Genomic DNA, 13,975 nt, shown 5'->3' with positions numbered 1-13,975 from the left:
AATATATTTTCCAAAATTCGTTGCCTGCGCGACAGATTAATTAAATTTGCGCGCATATAAAAGCTTGCCCCATAGCATATTAAATATGTTATAGCCCACACCCTAAAGTGTTTTTAATTAGTTACAGCTAATTTGCGCTACACATTTGTCTTCGCAAGCTGCAGCTAGTTTATCTAATTGGCTACAGCAGCCAGCAGAGCGCTTTTAAATTAGTTTTTAGTTTATATTTAGAGTTTCATGCGTGGCATTTATTATAAGATAAATCTTTGCGCATTAGACGATTAATGCGTGTGTGTGTGTGCGTGTGTAAACAAGCGAAAAGTGTGCTCACACTGTAGATTTAAATTATGTTATTAAATTAATTCAAGTGCTAAATGAGCTTAGCAAATTTGTTCGGCAGCAAATTTGCTTTAAAAGATTTTTTGAGCTTAGAAATATAATTTAAGACTTTTAAATACATATAATCTTAAAAATAAGACAACTTTTACTTTTAATAAATAAAAATATGTAAAATTCTATTACAAGCATTTTTGAACAAGTTTCAACAAGTTTTTGTTTATCTTAACTTTATGCATAATTTAATATATTTCAGCAAGAACATGTTTATTATATTAAAATGTAAACATAACATTCAAAATATTTAAAATACAGTAAAACATTTTCTTACAATTTTTTATAATTTACTTCTGCGAAAAAAAAATATTTAAATAACTTTAAGTCAAAACGCAGCCTAAAAGTGCGCAACAGTTTTACACACATGAAATTAGTAAGCAGCGCATACAACAGATGGAGCCACTAGCAGGTAACACTATTTGCTTAAGCAAAGTAATTGTTAAATAAATTAAGACTCTTTTATTTATACATACTTTAGTACAATAATGCATAAAAAACAACTGATGAATTTGCTGTTTATTTCATTTTTTATATTTAATTGTAACTTTGTTTATTTATTAAGTGTAACTTAAATTTAAAAGTATAAAATAAACTCGAATGCATGCAATTATTTTTAAAGAACGCAGCTATTAAATCCATTAAACGATTGAATTAAGTCTGCAAACAATTTAACACAAGCAAATCAATTTTGTAACAAATTTTAATTAAGAGCATAAAACATTTGCCGCCGCCGCGGTCAAGCCCTGTTGACCGACCAACAATTTTGTTCAGCAAATTTTATGCATAAAAGGAGTAAATGTATTTTTTTTCACACCAGGGCTGCGTGCCCAAATGTGCGGCACACGCATTTAATTTTCTAATCATTATTTATGAAGCGAAATTAAAAACAAAAACAAAAAAGGACAAGCTGCTAAATATACGCGCATAAATGAGTCTGACCCATTATTTATACATCGAGACCTTATGCCTTAATTATGTTTGGTAGCAAATTCATATTTGTGATTTATAGACTGCGCTACAAAAAGGACACTAGCCTCGAAACTCATTACGAGCGGCGGCTATAGATAAGAAATTATTGTATATAGGTCTATACCAACTAGCACTAAATTACATAATAAATAAAACAATGTTTTGCGTGTTTGAACTGTGTTCGTGGTTGTCTCGCATTTATACACAATTCGTACATATTCATCAACAATAATTGCCTAGCTGATATTTCTTTTGTCTGTTTATGTTGTGCGGTCTCTCAAAAGCTTTTTGCCGTGTCCCCTTGGCGCCCTCAATGTCATCAGAATCAACACCAGCTGGCATTGTAGGCCAAATCAGCAGCAGCAGCAGCAGCTGAAGATGAGCTGAGATGAGCTAAGCTGCTGTTTTCATAGCTAATACCCTTTGGGTAAAGGACTAACAATTGATGTGTTGAGCTTGAAATTCAAATTGACATATGTTTGTTAAAAATATGAATTTATAGCTAGCCAATTAATATTTGTAGCGTATTTAGACGTCAGCTACGCCTTAGTCACAACAACTATTACACTTTGTTTTGTTTTTCTTTACACGGTTGCGAGCTTTATTATTCTTTTGTCTCACAATGTCCCATCAGCCAGTCGTCAGTCATAAGTTGTGTTGTGTGCTTGATGCCTCGTTGCCTGGTGTTTGGCGTCTGCTGCCTCAAAGCAAACCCGACTGTTGTTTGGGTATTATCCGAAAGTCCTCCAAGCTCACACACTCACACTCTCGACAACGCGTAGGCGTTACGCATATCCGTGGCCACATTGGTTGCTGCTGTGGTTGTTGTTGCTTCGTTTTTTTTTATTTTTTGGCGACTTGTCGAGCACTTGGAATATTTTATAAGAATAACTTGACCTGCTTTTCACAGCAACAAAAGCAAAATTCGCATTTTCCTCTTATGCGAAGCGTCGTCGGCACCACCCCCAACCACCAACCCACACTTGTGGCAGCTCTTTCACCTGCTGCTTCATCAACTGTTTTGCCTCTCTCTGTGTATCATTGTGTCGCTGCTGCTCCACTCGACTTTGGCCCATTGTATACAGTACATATTACTGCCAGCTCTTAATTAAAATTAACATTTTATAAAGTGTCGTCGTTGGGGAAATTTTGGCGCTCGCAATATGTTAAGCACTTCAAAATACAATAATAAAATTATAAAACAAAAAGTTCACGCTGAGGCTTTGTTAATTTTTCACTCAAAATGTTTCACTTCACTGATCTCTGACGCCAACAGTTTGGCCCCCTAGGTATTTATTTGCCTGCTGGTTGGCTGGCTTACAGGTTTTTAAGCTTACCTCTAAAATGATCCCTTATAAGCTTTAAATTATATTTAAATATTTATTTATTTAACTTTTGTGGGGGCTGGCTGACTGTCTGTCTGTTTGTCTGTTTGTATTGTTGGTTAGTGAGTGCCCAAGAGTGAGATTAACCTGGATGAGCGGGCAGGTTGTTTGGACAACTGTTGTTGTTGTGTATCGAGCGACATGAAGGACAAACGTTTGTAGTTTAACCTTTTTGTGTGTCACATTTGTAAGGACATTAATATGAGAAAGGTTTCATTTCAAAAACAAATGTGAAAGCTCAAGCATGAAGTTAAGCAAGCCGTAGGCAGCAGCTAATTAAGCTGCAAGCTTAATAATAAAAGGCATTTAAGGTTTGTACTATACTATAATATATTTAATCAATTAAATAGTTCATATTTAATAAAATAGTGGCCCACAACACAAACTGCTGCTGCTGCTAAATAAATAAATTCTTTGTCTTGTTGCTTCACTTTCTTTGCTAATTGAATGCATAATTCAGCAGAAGCAATTGGCGTAAATCTTTTACCTTTTGAGGCTCTTTAACACTACTGCTAAAGATGTAAATGTTCTTCTTCCACACGCATATTTTATCTGCTTTGTCATCAAAAACTTTTGCAAAACACTAAACTTTTCGTTGCTGTTGTTGTCGTTGCTGTTGTTGCTTAGCCTATTGCATTTGCTGCATGGACACAAAACTTTTCACGGAAATTTAGTAGTTTTTGGCATAAGAGACTAAGTCTAAGATGAAACGCGTTACGCATAAACGATCAGAGCACTTAGAGTATAGCGTGCCCCATGGGCATGTCAGGAACCGCACACACACACACTTTTATATAAAAAGACACACACACTCACATATGCACAATATAAATAAACGTGTATTCAAGTATTATTACAATTCGATTCATTAGGTGGACAAACACCAGCCATAAAGAAAGAACACAATCAAGTTTATTCAAGTCGCGATGTAAGTGTAAAGAGCAAATAATTTCGATAAAGACCAATGCAAATAACCGTTATGCCAAAGCTTTACTTATTCAGCGCCTGATGTTGACTCCAGAGCAACCGAACGCGCGCATGGCGAATTGTGAACTGCGACTAAAGAAACGACAAGAAGCAGACTTAAGCGGCGGCAGCGGCAGCGGCGTCGGCGTATGTAACAAGCCGTTAGCTATTGCTGCTGCTGCTCTTGTTGTTGCTGCTGCCGTTTTACTTGTTGTGCTTATCAAAAACAGCTGAGCGAAAGCTTTGCCCAAAAGCTTGCTCAAGCTCTTTACACTGCAGTGCCAAAGCAAAGCTACTAGCGCTCAAATAATAAATCCATATACTATTGTCTAGCCAATTAAAACTTATATATTTATTTAAATGTATGTTTCTTCAACTCCAACAACAACAACTGATAATCTGATATGATATATAAAAAAATAAAAAAGCAATCTCCATCTAGTAATTTTCAGTGGTGCGCACATAGTTAACGCGGATGGCATGAGACTTATCAAGCCCTTGGGAAAGCTGTGGCCTCACTCTCGTACAGGGTCAAAATCATGATTTGGTGCGTGTCCATTGGCGGCGAGCTGAACCTCGAAGCGATCGGTCATGCAGAGAGCAATCACACGCAAAGTATCTCACTAAATAAATAGAATGTTATAAAAATATAAAATATTAATTACTCAACATTGCGGCCAGTGGACATGGGATAGAACATGGATAGGCGAACTCTGTGGTCGGGACTGATGATGAAGAGCGCACGAATGGTCTTGCCGACTTCGGGATCCTTCTTCTGATCCTCATCCAACATGCCCAGGGAGACAGCCAAGTCGCGTGTGGGATCAGCAATAATGGGATAAGGGAACTCGCCGGGAATATCTAGGCAGTACGACTTGATGTCGTTAACCCAGTCCACATGCGAGTTCAACTCGTCCACAGAGTGCGCCAAACACTTGGCATTACGCTTAGCAAATTCAGGCTGATGCACCGCTATTCGTCCTAGTTCGGTGGTACACACCGGAGTAAAGTCGGAGGGGTGAGAGAAGAGCACTACCCAGCTAGAGAGTTTATATTTTATTTGTTAGCTAGTGTAGTTATAATTAAAATTAAAACTACAAACTGCCCTCGCAGCTTAAATTTCTGCCCAGCATAATGTGTCTGTCCTAGACGCATTTTGTTAATATTTTAGTTTTTGATTGTTTTTTTTCAATGTTCACTGCTTGAAGCCAGTTAGCTCACTGATACTCGGTAGTCAAACAGAGCTCGCTTTTATACGATTCCGACGAACCTCAGCCCAATGAGAAGAAGTGAGAGAGAATGTGACGAGACCTGTTGGTTGAGTTCATGAGCACATGTCGTTCTTATCTCGCATATAAAACGAATAAATATATGTATGTGTATATAGTTGATTAAGTGATTATTTAGACACATGTATGTACTTATATGAAAGTACTTCATATATGGAGATGTGTTTATATATATTTATAATTAGAGGCCATCAAGTCAAGCCTAATATAGAAAAGCAATAGAATGTAAGGCCAAGTAAAGATGAGAGCTACATGTGTTTATACAAATATTAAACAGTAATAGGCACACGTATGTGTTATATTTAGGCTGAGCCGCGATCATTTAGCATGACAACAGCAGCAGTCTAGAAATTTCTATTTTTCTAAAGAAAAAAAGTACAGTTTGCAAGCTGTAGCTAGTGTAATATTACATTTATATTAATGAAGTGAAAGCTTGGCATCTCCAAAACAGCTGAGATCCTAGTTGGATTACCGCAAAAAAACGTAAAACAGAGAGTAACAAACAAGAGCGAAAAATTTCTGCGCTTGTGTTGTGTGTCTTCCAAGCAATTCAATACAAGCGCACATTTTACACTCAATGCGGGGGCTCGTCTGTGTTGCTACGAGCTCTGTGTGATTGTTTTGCAAAGAGAGCGGCTCAGACTGTAGTAGTGTTAGTGAGTGCCATACAATTACCAACACAACTGTTGTCGGTGTGCACACACATGAGCAACAACTTGTTGCGCTCGTCGTGCCTTCGGCTATTTTTAAAGAGAGCAGAAGATTGTTCATTTGTGTGTGTGAACTCCATACAATTTACTAATACTACAATAGATTTGCTCTCAGTGCCTAATATGTATAGGAATTCTTCGTTTCTATTCGACTGTCTAGCCTACAGCTGATCAGATCCATTTCTGCATTCAACAAGTTTGCATGGATAAATGTTAAACAAATGAAGTAAATATGAAGTTTTGGTTTATTGAGCAATTTTAGTCATTTTAAACCCAAATCTAGAACGCAATATAAGTACAGTGTTTTTCTAGTTCTATGTAGACCTTCAAACTAGAACAACGCAATAAAAACTATACACGTGTCGATCAGTGGAAAATTTTGTGAACAACAAGCCCTTAACCATATTGTATGCCGGATGTATATTAAAAAAACAAACTAGCTGTCCGACTAGCTCTGAACATGTTGTTGTGTACATAGAAATGTGACGGGTCGGGGACAAACTGAAAACCAGAAATTTCTGTTGAAATAACAAATAAAGTACAGTTGCTACCTAAGCTACGTTTAGTTTTTTGTTTAAATTAGGCAAACTATGACTGTTTATAGTCTTAAAGTTATAGCAATTGTAAGATCAGCTGTTTTAAGTTTTGCAAAAGCATAAAAATGTAAACAGAGAGCTCTAGGCCAAGAGAGCAACAATATGTGTGCTTGTGTTGGTGATGTGCAGGCAATTTCCAATACTAAAACACATTTTACGCTCAATGCGTGTTGCTACGAGCTCTGTGTAAATCTCAAAGCAAAGAGAGCGGCTCACACTGTTGTAGTGTTAGTGAGTGCCATACAATTGCCAATACATGCAAACGTTTACGCTCAGCTGCTGTTGTCGGTGTGCACACATATGAGCAATAACTTGTTGCGCTCGTCGTGCCTTCGGCTATTTTTAAAGAGAGCACCAGATTGTTCACTTGTGTGTGTAAACTCCATACAATTTACTAATACTGCAATAGATTTGCTCTCAGCGGCTAATACGTATATGAATTATTCGTTTCTATTCGGCTATCTAACTGTAAACTGATTAGATATCTGCTGGCGCTCAAGAAGTCAGCAGCATGCGCATTAAATAACCAAAAATTGATATAAAGCCAATGCTTAGAACAGTTAGAGGGCATATTAAAAAGAATAAAACAAAGTACAGTCTGTTTTGCTTTGACTGCCAGCCAACAGACCTTCAAACTACAACGCAATAAACTTTAGAAACCCGTGGCGATCAGTGGAAAATTTTGTGAACAACAAGCCTAAGCCATTTTGTATGCTGGGCGTAGATAACAAAGCAATTAAGACAACCTACATAGCAGTGTATATACATATATATATATATATGTATATGGTTGTTTGTGAGATGCGACAGGGGACAAGCTAAAACCAGAAATTTCTGCTAAATTACAAAGACGCTTGGCTTGCTACCTAAGCCACGTTGTTGTTTGTAAATTTTAAACTACGCATAGCGATGAAGTTCTAAATTCAAAACAATTGTCAGATCAGCTGTAAAAGTATCAAAATGTAAACAGAGAGCCATAAACCAAGAGAGCAGCGCTCTGTGTGTTTGTGTTGGTGGCGTGCAGGCAATTTCCAATACCAACACACAATTTACGCTCAATTTGTATTGCTACGATCTGTGTGTGTTTGTCTGATAAAGAGAGCGGCGTAACTTGTAGTAATGTTAGTGAGTCGCAAACAAATCTTAATACATTCAAACATTTACGCTCAGCAATTGTTGTCGGTGTGCACACACACACGAGTATTGCCGAATAAATTTTGAAAACAGAATTTATTAACAATAAATGCAACTATAAAATAGTACAATAAGACGTTCTTTTGAAGTTTTAATTATTTAGAATAGTTTATATTAAAGTATTAATTATTAAAATGTATTAATCATATACTTTTCAATTATACTATACATTTTCTTTATAAGATCTTTTACTTTTTATTATCAAAATATTTTAAATATGCATACTGTATCAAATTTAGTACTACAAAATATTTTTTAAAAATTAAAAATCATTTAAAGTTTGTATCTAGCTGTTTCCAGCTAATATTTAAAGCTAATCTGGCGTCACTTTGTGCCAGAATCGTTGACAACACTGAGAGGTGCAGCAGCTGATCGTATTTTTTATAGAAGGGCAAGTGGGAGACTGTTATTCTGCTTATTTATCAAGCTTATGTATTTTAATCTTAAACATACAGACAAAAGTAAGTCTCTGTCTATGCCTATCCAGCCCTAAATTCACTTTATTGCAGCTAGCACAAGCCTACAGAACAAAATACTTATGTATGCAGTTACAAACAAACAAATATGGGTGCCGCCAGCCGAGAGAGTGATATAATAAGAGACTTTATCGGACGCCAGAGAGTGCAAATATAAATATAAGCGCGCCAGTCATGAGTGGAGCGTTTAGTTTTGTATTTCACTTTGGAGCGACAAGACGTAAAAAAAATATAGAAAAATGATGTCTGCCGATGCAACCGCCGCTGAGCGCGGAAAATATTGCTTTGCTATCGATCGTGGTGGCACCTTCACCGACGTGCTGTGCATCTGTCCCGGCGGTCGAGTGCGCACTATGAAATTATTATCAGAGGATCCCGAGCGTTACGCTGATGCGCCTAGGGAAGGCATACGACGCATACTTAAGGAGGTAAGCGAGCGCTGCTTGGCAAGCAGAGTTGGGTGTGTGATCTTTATATTAATTGTAGGAAACTGGCAAAGAGCTGGCTGCCTCTGGCTTGGTGGATACATCCAAGATAGGTTGGGTGCGCATGGGCACAACTGTGGCCACCAATGCGCTGCTCGAACGCAAGGGCGATCCAGTTGTGCTGGTGGTCAACACAGGTTTTCGCGATTTGCTCTACATAGGCAATCAGGCGCGACCCAAAATCTTTGATCTTAACATACGCAAACCAGCAAATCTCTACCAGGAGGTAGTCGAAGTCGACTGCCGCATAGTGCCGCAGCAGCTGGAGCGCTGTCAACTGAGTAAATATAACAAATTAGTATTAATTACATTAGTGCTAAGTCAATTTTAATTGCAGCTCAACAGTGGCGTGTGCTGGAGGGCGTGGCTGGCACCAAGTATTTGGAAATGGAGCCAGTGAATGAAGACGCAGTGCGTGCTTCGCTAGCTGCAGCTCGTCAGCATGGCATCAACTCAGTTGCCGTCGTGCTGGCTCACAGCTATGCATGCCCAGAGCATGAGGTGCGCATTGGAGCGATAGCCACCAAGCTGGGCTTTACACACGTTACGCTCTCCCATCAGGCCATGCCCATGTGCCAGGTCGTTGCTCGTGGCTTCACAGCTTGTGCGGAGGCGTATTTGACACCCCACGTCGAGCGATATCTAGCTAGGTATGTATCTTGCTAAACTCTCACGTAATTTACTCGTTCATAAATTTAGTCAGGTTATCAGACAATTAAAACTGCGTGACAAGCAAATCTGATGCAAGGCTAATTGTTGCTATATGAAAATAATCAAGGCGCGTTAAAGTTAAGATCGTAATTTTCCATTTCGCAGAAAACAAGTTATAAATATACGATTAATAGGCATTAGGCCCTAATATTGTTGGGGGTTAATTACTTAAACTTTATAATAGCTTGGACATTAGAATATGCAATTTTTATTATAAATAATTTAACATTTTATTTTTGTTTTTTAATGCAGTTTTTAAATGTACATTTACTTAATATTTATAAACTAAAAAAGTTTATCTTTTAATCATTTTCTTTTCCATTATTTAGTTTTAGTTTTGCATATTTAATTTTTATTTAATATTTAGCAGCTCTAATCAAAAAACTTACGCTTTTGTACCTTTAAGTCTGGATTCGAAAATCAATTGGCTTTTAAATAGATATTTACTTAATATTTACAAACTAAAATAGTTTATCTATTAATTATTTCATTCTTTATTTAGTTGAATTTTGCATATTTCATTTTTATTTAATATTTCGTGCATATTTAGCAGCTCTAATCAAAAATCCTTCTCTATTGTAGTTTCAATTCGCTTTGAAATATATATTTACAAACTAATTAGTTTAACTTTTAATCATTTTCTTTTCACTATTTAGTTGCATATTTCATTTTTATTTAGTATTTAGTGAACCAAGCAAACTTTCTCCATTGCAGCTTCAAGTCTGGATTCGACAATCAATTGGCTGGCGTGGATGTGCTCTTTATGCAGTCGGATGGTGGCTTGACCAAAATGGAAAGCTTCCGCGGTGCACGTGCTATACTTAGTGGGCCAGCAGGTGGTGTGGTGGGCTATGCGCTGACTGGTTGCCGGGAAACTGAGCTGCCTTTGATAGGCTTTGATATGGGCGGCACTTCCACGGATGTGTCGCGCTATGCCGGCAGCTATGAGCATGTGATTGAAAGCACTACAGCTGGCGTGACCATACAGGCACCACAGCTGGACATTAACACTGTTGCCGCTGGCGGTGGCTCGCGTCTATTTTTCCGCTCGGGCATATTTGTTGTTGGTCCAGAGTCTGCTGGCTCGCATCCTGGGCCTGCTTGCTACAAAAAGGGCGGCCCACTAACTGTAACAGATGCCAACTTGATGCTTGGACGCATATTGCCAGAATATTTCCCCAAGATATTCGGACCCACCGAAAAAGAACCACTGGACATTGAAATAACCAAGCGCAAGTTTACGGAGCTGCAAGCGGAAATCAATGAGCATTTGCGGAACAGCGGCGACAATAGACAGCTGACCGTAGAGCAAGTAGCTCTGGGCTTTATACGCGTGGCCAACGAAACAATGTGTCGTCCCATACGCGCACTGACACAATCTCGTGGCCTGGACACGGCCAATCATGTGCTCTCCTGCTTTGGCGGCGCCGGCGGACAACATGCCTGCGCCATAGCGGGCAACTTGGGCATACGCAAGGTGAGTGAATCCTTTTGGCATATTTCATTTAACTTATTAACTTGCTACTGCAGGTGCTGGTGCACAAGTATGCTGGCATATTGTCCGCCTATGGCATGGCACTGGCTGATGTTGTGCAGGAGCTGCAGGAGCCCAGCAGCTTGGAGTACAATGAAGCGAACGCATCGCTGCTTAAAGATCGCTTGGACGCACTTTCCCAGCAATGCCATGACAAGCTGGCAGCTCAAGGCTTTCAGCAAATTGAACTGCAGCCCTATTTGCATCTGCGCTTTGAGGGCACCGATGGTGGTCTGATGTGTGCGCCCACGCCCAAAGCTGCGCCAGTGCAGTCAGCACTGCTAACAGCTTATGGCGACTTTCATGCCACTTTTCTGGAGCGCTATCGCACTGAGTTCGGCTTTGTGCTGCAGAATCGTCGCATTATTGTGGATGACATACGCATACGTGGGCTGGGCAAGAATGTGACGCCACCGGAGCAGCAGATACCAGCTGCAGCAGATCCGCAGCCGCAGCCTGAGGGCAAAACACGCGTACACTTTGATGAGGGCTCCTTCGATGCGCCCATTTTCTTAACCCACAAGCTGCGTGCTGGCCACAAGATCAAAGGACCCGCCGTGCTCATCGATCAGCTGTCTACGGTTATAGCAGAGCCAGACAGCAGCATAGAAGTGACAGCCTTTGGAGATCTGGTCATGCATGTCAAGGCTGGCGGCAAGCATGGCATCAATGCCGATCTAGATCCAGTGCACTTGAGCATATTCAGTCATCGCTTCATGAGCATTGCCGAGCAAATGGGCAGGTAATAAAATAAATACCCATTCCCAATCCCAATTCAGTCATTTCCCAACTGCTCAGTTGCTATAATTTTAATACTCAATACTCGATACTCAGCACTCAATATCGCATTAGATCCTTTAGATATAACATTTTAGAACTGATATTATTTATTTATGTCTTTCTAGTCTCACATTAGTTTAGTTTTATTTTAATATATTGTTAATTGCTTTTTCCTTAGAGTGCTGCAACGCACTTCCATATCGACGAACATAAAGGAGCGTTTGGATTTCTCTTGTGCGCTCTTCGGTCCGGATGGCGGTCTGGTGAGCAATGCTCCGCATATTCCAGTGCATCTGGGCGCCATGCAGGAGACGGTGCAGTATCAGCTGCGCGTGCGCGGCAAGACGCTCAAAAGTGGCGATGTCATACTATCGAATCATCCACAAGCTGGTGGCTCGCATTTGCCAGACTTTACTGTAATCACTCCAGTGTTTTACAAGTAAGTTGCACTGTAGCTTGTGCTGATCTCTGATTATTTATGCTTTTCAAAACAGAAACCAAGATCGTCCCGTTTTCTTTGTCGCATCGCGTGGACATCATGCGGATATTGGTGGCATTACACCCGGTTCGATGCCACCGCATTCCACTTCGTTGGCGCAGGAGGGCGCTGCTTTCAAGTCCTTTTTGATTGTTGAGAACGGCGTTTTCCAGGAGTCACAAATTGTCGAGCGTCTGACCACGCCCAGTGGCGCCAAAGGCGCAACCGGCACACGCAATTTGAGTGACAATCTATCGGATTTGAAAGCGCAAATTGCAGCCAATCATAAGGGCATTAGTCTGGTGGCGGAGCTGATCGATTGCTATGGCCTGGATGTGGTGCAGGCCTACATGAAGCACATACAAATGAATGCCGAGCTGGCGGTGCGCGATATGCTGCGTGAGATTGGCAAGGAGACGCTGGCGCGCACTGGCGCTTCCATACTCAAGGCGCAGGAGCTAATGGATGATGGTTCGCCCATAAATCTGACAGTTACCATTGATGTCGACGCTGGCTCGGCGCTCTGCGACTTTAGCGGCTCCAGTGAGGAAGTCTATGGCAACTGCAATGCGCCACGTGCCATCACCTTGTCCGCTTTGATCTATTGCCTGCGCTGCATGGTGGGTCACGATGTGCCACTCAATCAGGGCTGCCTGGCGCCCATACAGATTGTCATACCCAAGAACTCTATACTGGATCCCTCCGACGGCGCCGCTGTCGTCGGCGGCAATGTGCAGACCTCACAGCGCATTGTGGACACTGTGCTCAAGGCATTCCGCGTCTGTGCCGCCTCGCAGGGCTGCATGAACAACATCACCATTGGCGATGAGGAGTGGGGCTACTATGAGACTGTAGCTGGTGGCGCAGGCGCTGGACCCGGCTGGCATGGCACTGGCGGCGTGCACTCCCACATGACCAACACACGCATCACAGATCCCGAAATTCTGGAGCTGCGCTATCCCATGATATTGTCACGCTTCTGCCTGCGCACAGATGAGTCTGGCGGACGCGGTCAGTTCATTGGCGGCGAAGGCGTCGAACGCAATTTGCTCTTCCGCAAGCCGCTGACGCTATCAGTGCTAACGGAGCGACGTACTCTGCAGCCCTACGGCCTGGCAGGTGGCTGCCCCGCAAAGCGTGGACGTAACATAATCGTCAAGCACGACGGACGTGTCATAGCTCTGCCTAGTAAGGCTTGCATCGATGTTGAGGCTGGCGTAAGTGTGTCCTAATTAAAAATAAGCTAAGTTATTTAACTATTTACTCCATTGCAGGATACGTTTGCCATGAAGACTCCTGGCGGCGGCGGCTATGGAGATGCTAGCAATGCAACAGCTGCAGACGCTGCTGGAAATTCTGAGCAATCTAGACGCTTCATTGAGCGCGGCACCGTCCACGAATATCGCCAGGCACAAGAGTCTGCCTAAACGATCAACGGATCAGAGGCCCTTATATTCATATCCTTACACCTAATCAAATGAATTAATGAATTTTACTTGCACATATTAAATATACACTTACAAAAAACCAATCAATATTTTACTTGAATTTACTTTTGGTGAATATTTATATTAGTAACAATAGTAAAAAATATTTTAATTACTATTTTTAGAAGTAAATATATTTTACACGAATTTACTTTTGGTAATAGTAAAAATTATTAATAGTAAAAACGTGCTGTTTTTATTATTAGCTTAAAGTAAATATATTTTCTTGAATTTGCTTTTCTTAAATAAATATAATAGTAAAAAATAGTAATAAGAAAAACGTGCTATTTTTAATATTTTTTAAAGCGTATATTATACAAAAATAATTACTTCAGGTTTCTATATGCTGCTAAGTCTAGCGTAAGAATAAACTTAGTTTTCAGAAAATTAAATGCAATTCATAGTTATACTCAAAATGAAAATCGCTTTAAAGTCCATATGTTTGTTTAAACCTTAAGGTTTTTAAATGTGTTTAAGTCAAAGCAATAATTACAATTGCTACTGCTTTGTTTAAATATATTC

The 13,975-nt window shown here is 40.2% G+C and overlaps 2 protein-coding genes across 2 annotated transcripts; one reads left to right on the top strand and one right to left on the bottom strand.

The window, feature by feature from the left end:
• Positions 1-4,071: 4,071 nt before the first annotated feature.
• Positions 4,072-4,764, bottom strand: LOC108596540 (peroxiredoxin-6; the record flags this gene model as incomplete). The annotated part of the gene is given in 3 exon segments (XM_033293136.1): positions 4,072-4,212; positions 4,214-4,336; positions 4,379-4,764. Coding segments are annotated over 3 exon segments (570 nt in total), but the record flags the coding sequence as incomplete, so codon positions are not given.
• A 3,401-nt stretch (positions 4,765-8,165) lies between these two features.
• LOC108596535 (5-oxoprolinase) lies at positions 8,166-13,491 on the top strand. Its single transcript, XM_017982424.2, has 8 exons — positions 8,166-8,406; positions 8,465-8,744; positions 8,801-9,113; positions 9,889-10,651; positions 10,705-11,450; positions 11,667-11,927; positions 11,983-13,183; positions 13,241-13,491. The coding sequence occupies exons 1-8, from the start codon at positions 8,218-8,220 to the stop codon at positions 13,391-13,393; spliced, it is 3,906 nt and encodes a 1,301-aa protein (XP_017837913.1). The 5' UTR covers positions 8,166-8,217; the 3' UTR covers positions 13,394-13,491.
• Positions 13,492-13,975: the final 484 nt, after the last annotated feature.

This window comes from Drosophila busckii, chromosome 2R (assembly GCF_011750605.1).
Source record: "Drosophila busckii strain San Diego stock center, stock number 13000-0081.31 chromosome 2R, ASM1175060v1, whole genome shotgun sequence".
Taxonomy (NCBI): domain Eukaryota; kingdom Metazoa; phylum Arthropoda; class Insecta; order Diptera; family Drosophilidae; genus Drosophila; species Drosophila busckii.
Note: the sequence above shows the minus strand (reverse complement) of the source record. Positions and strands in the feature narration are given on the sequence as shown.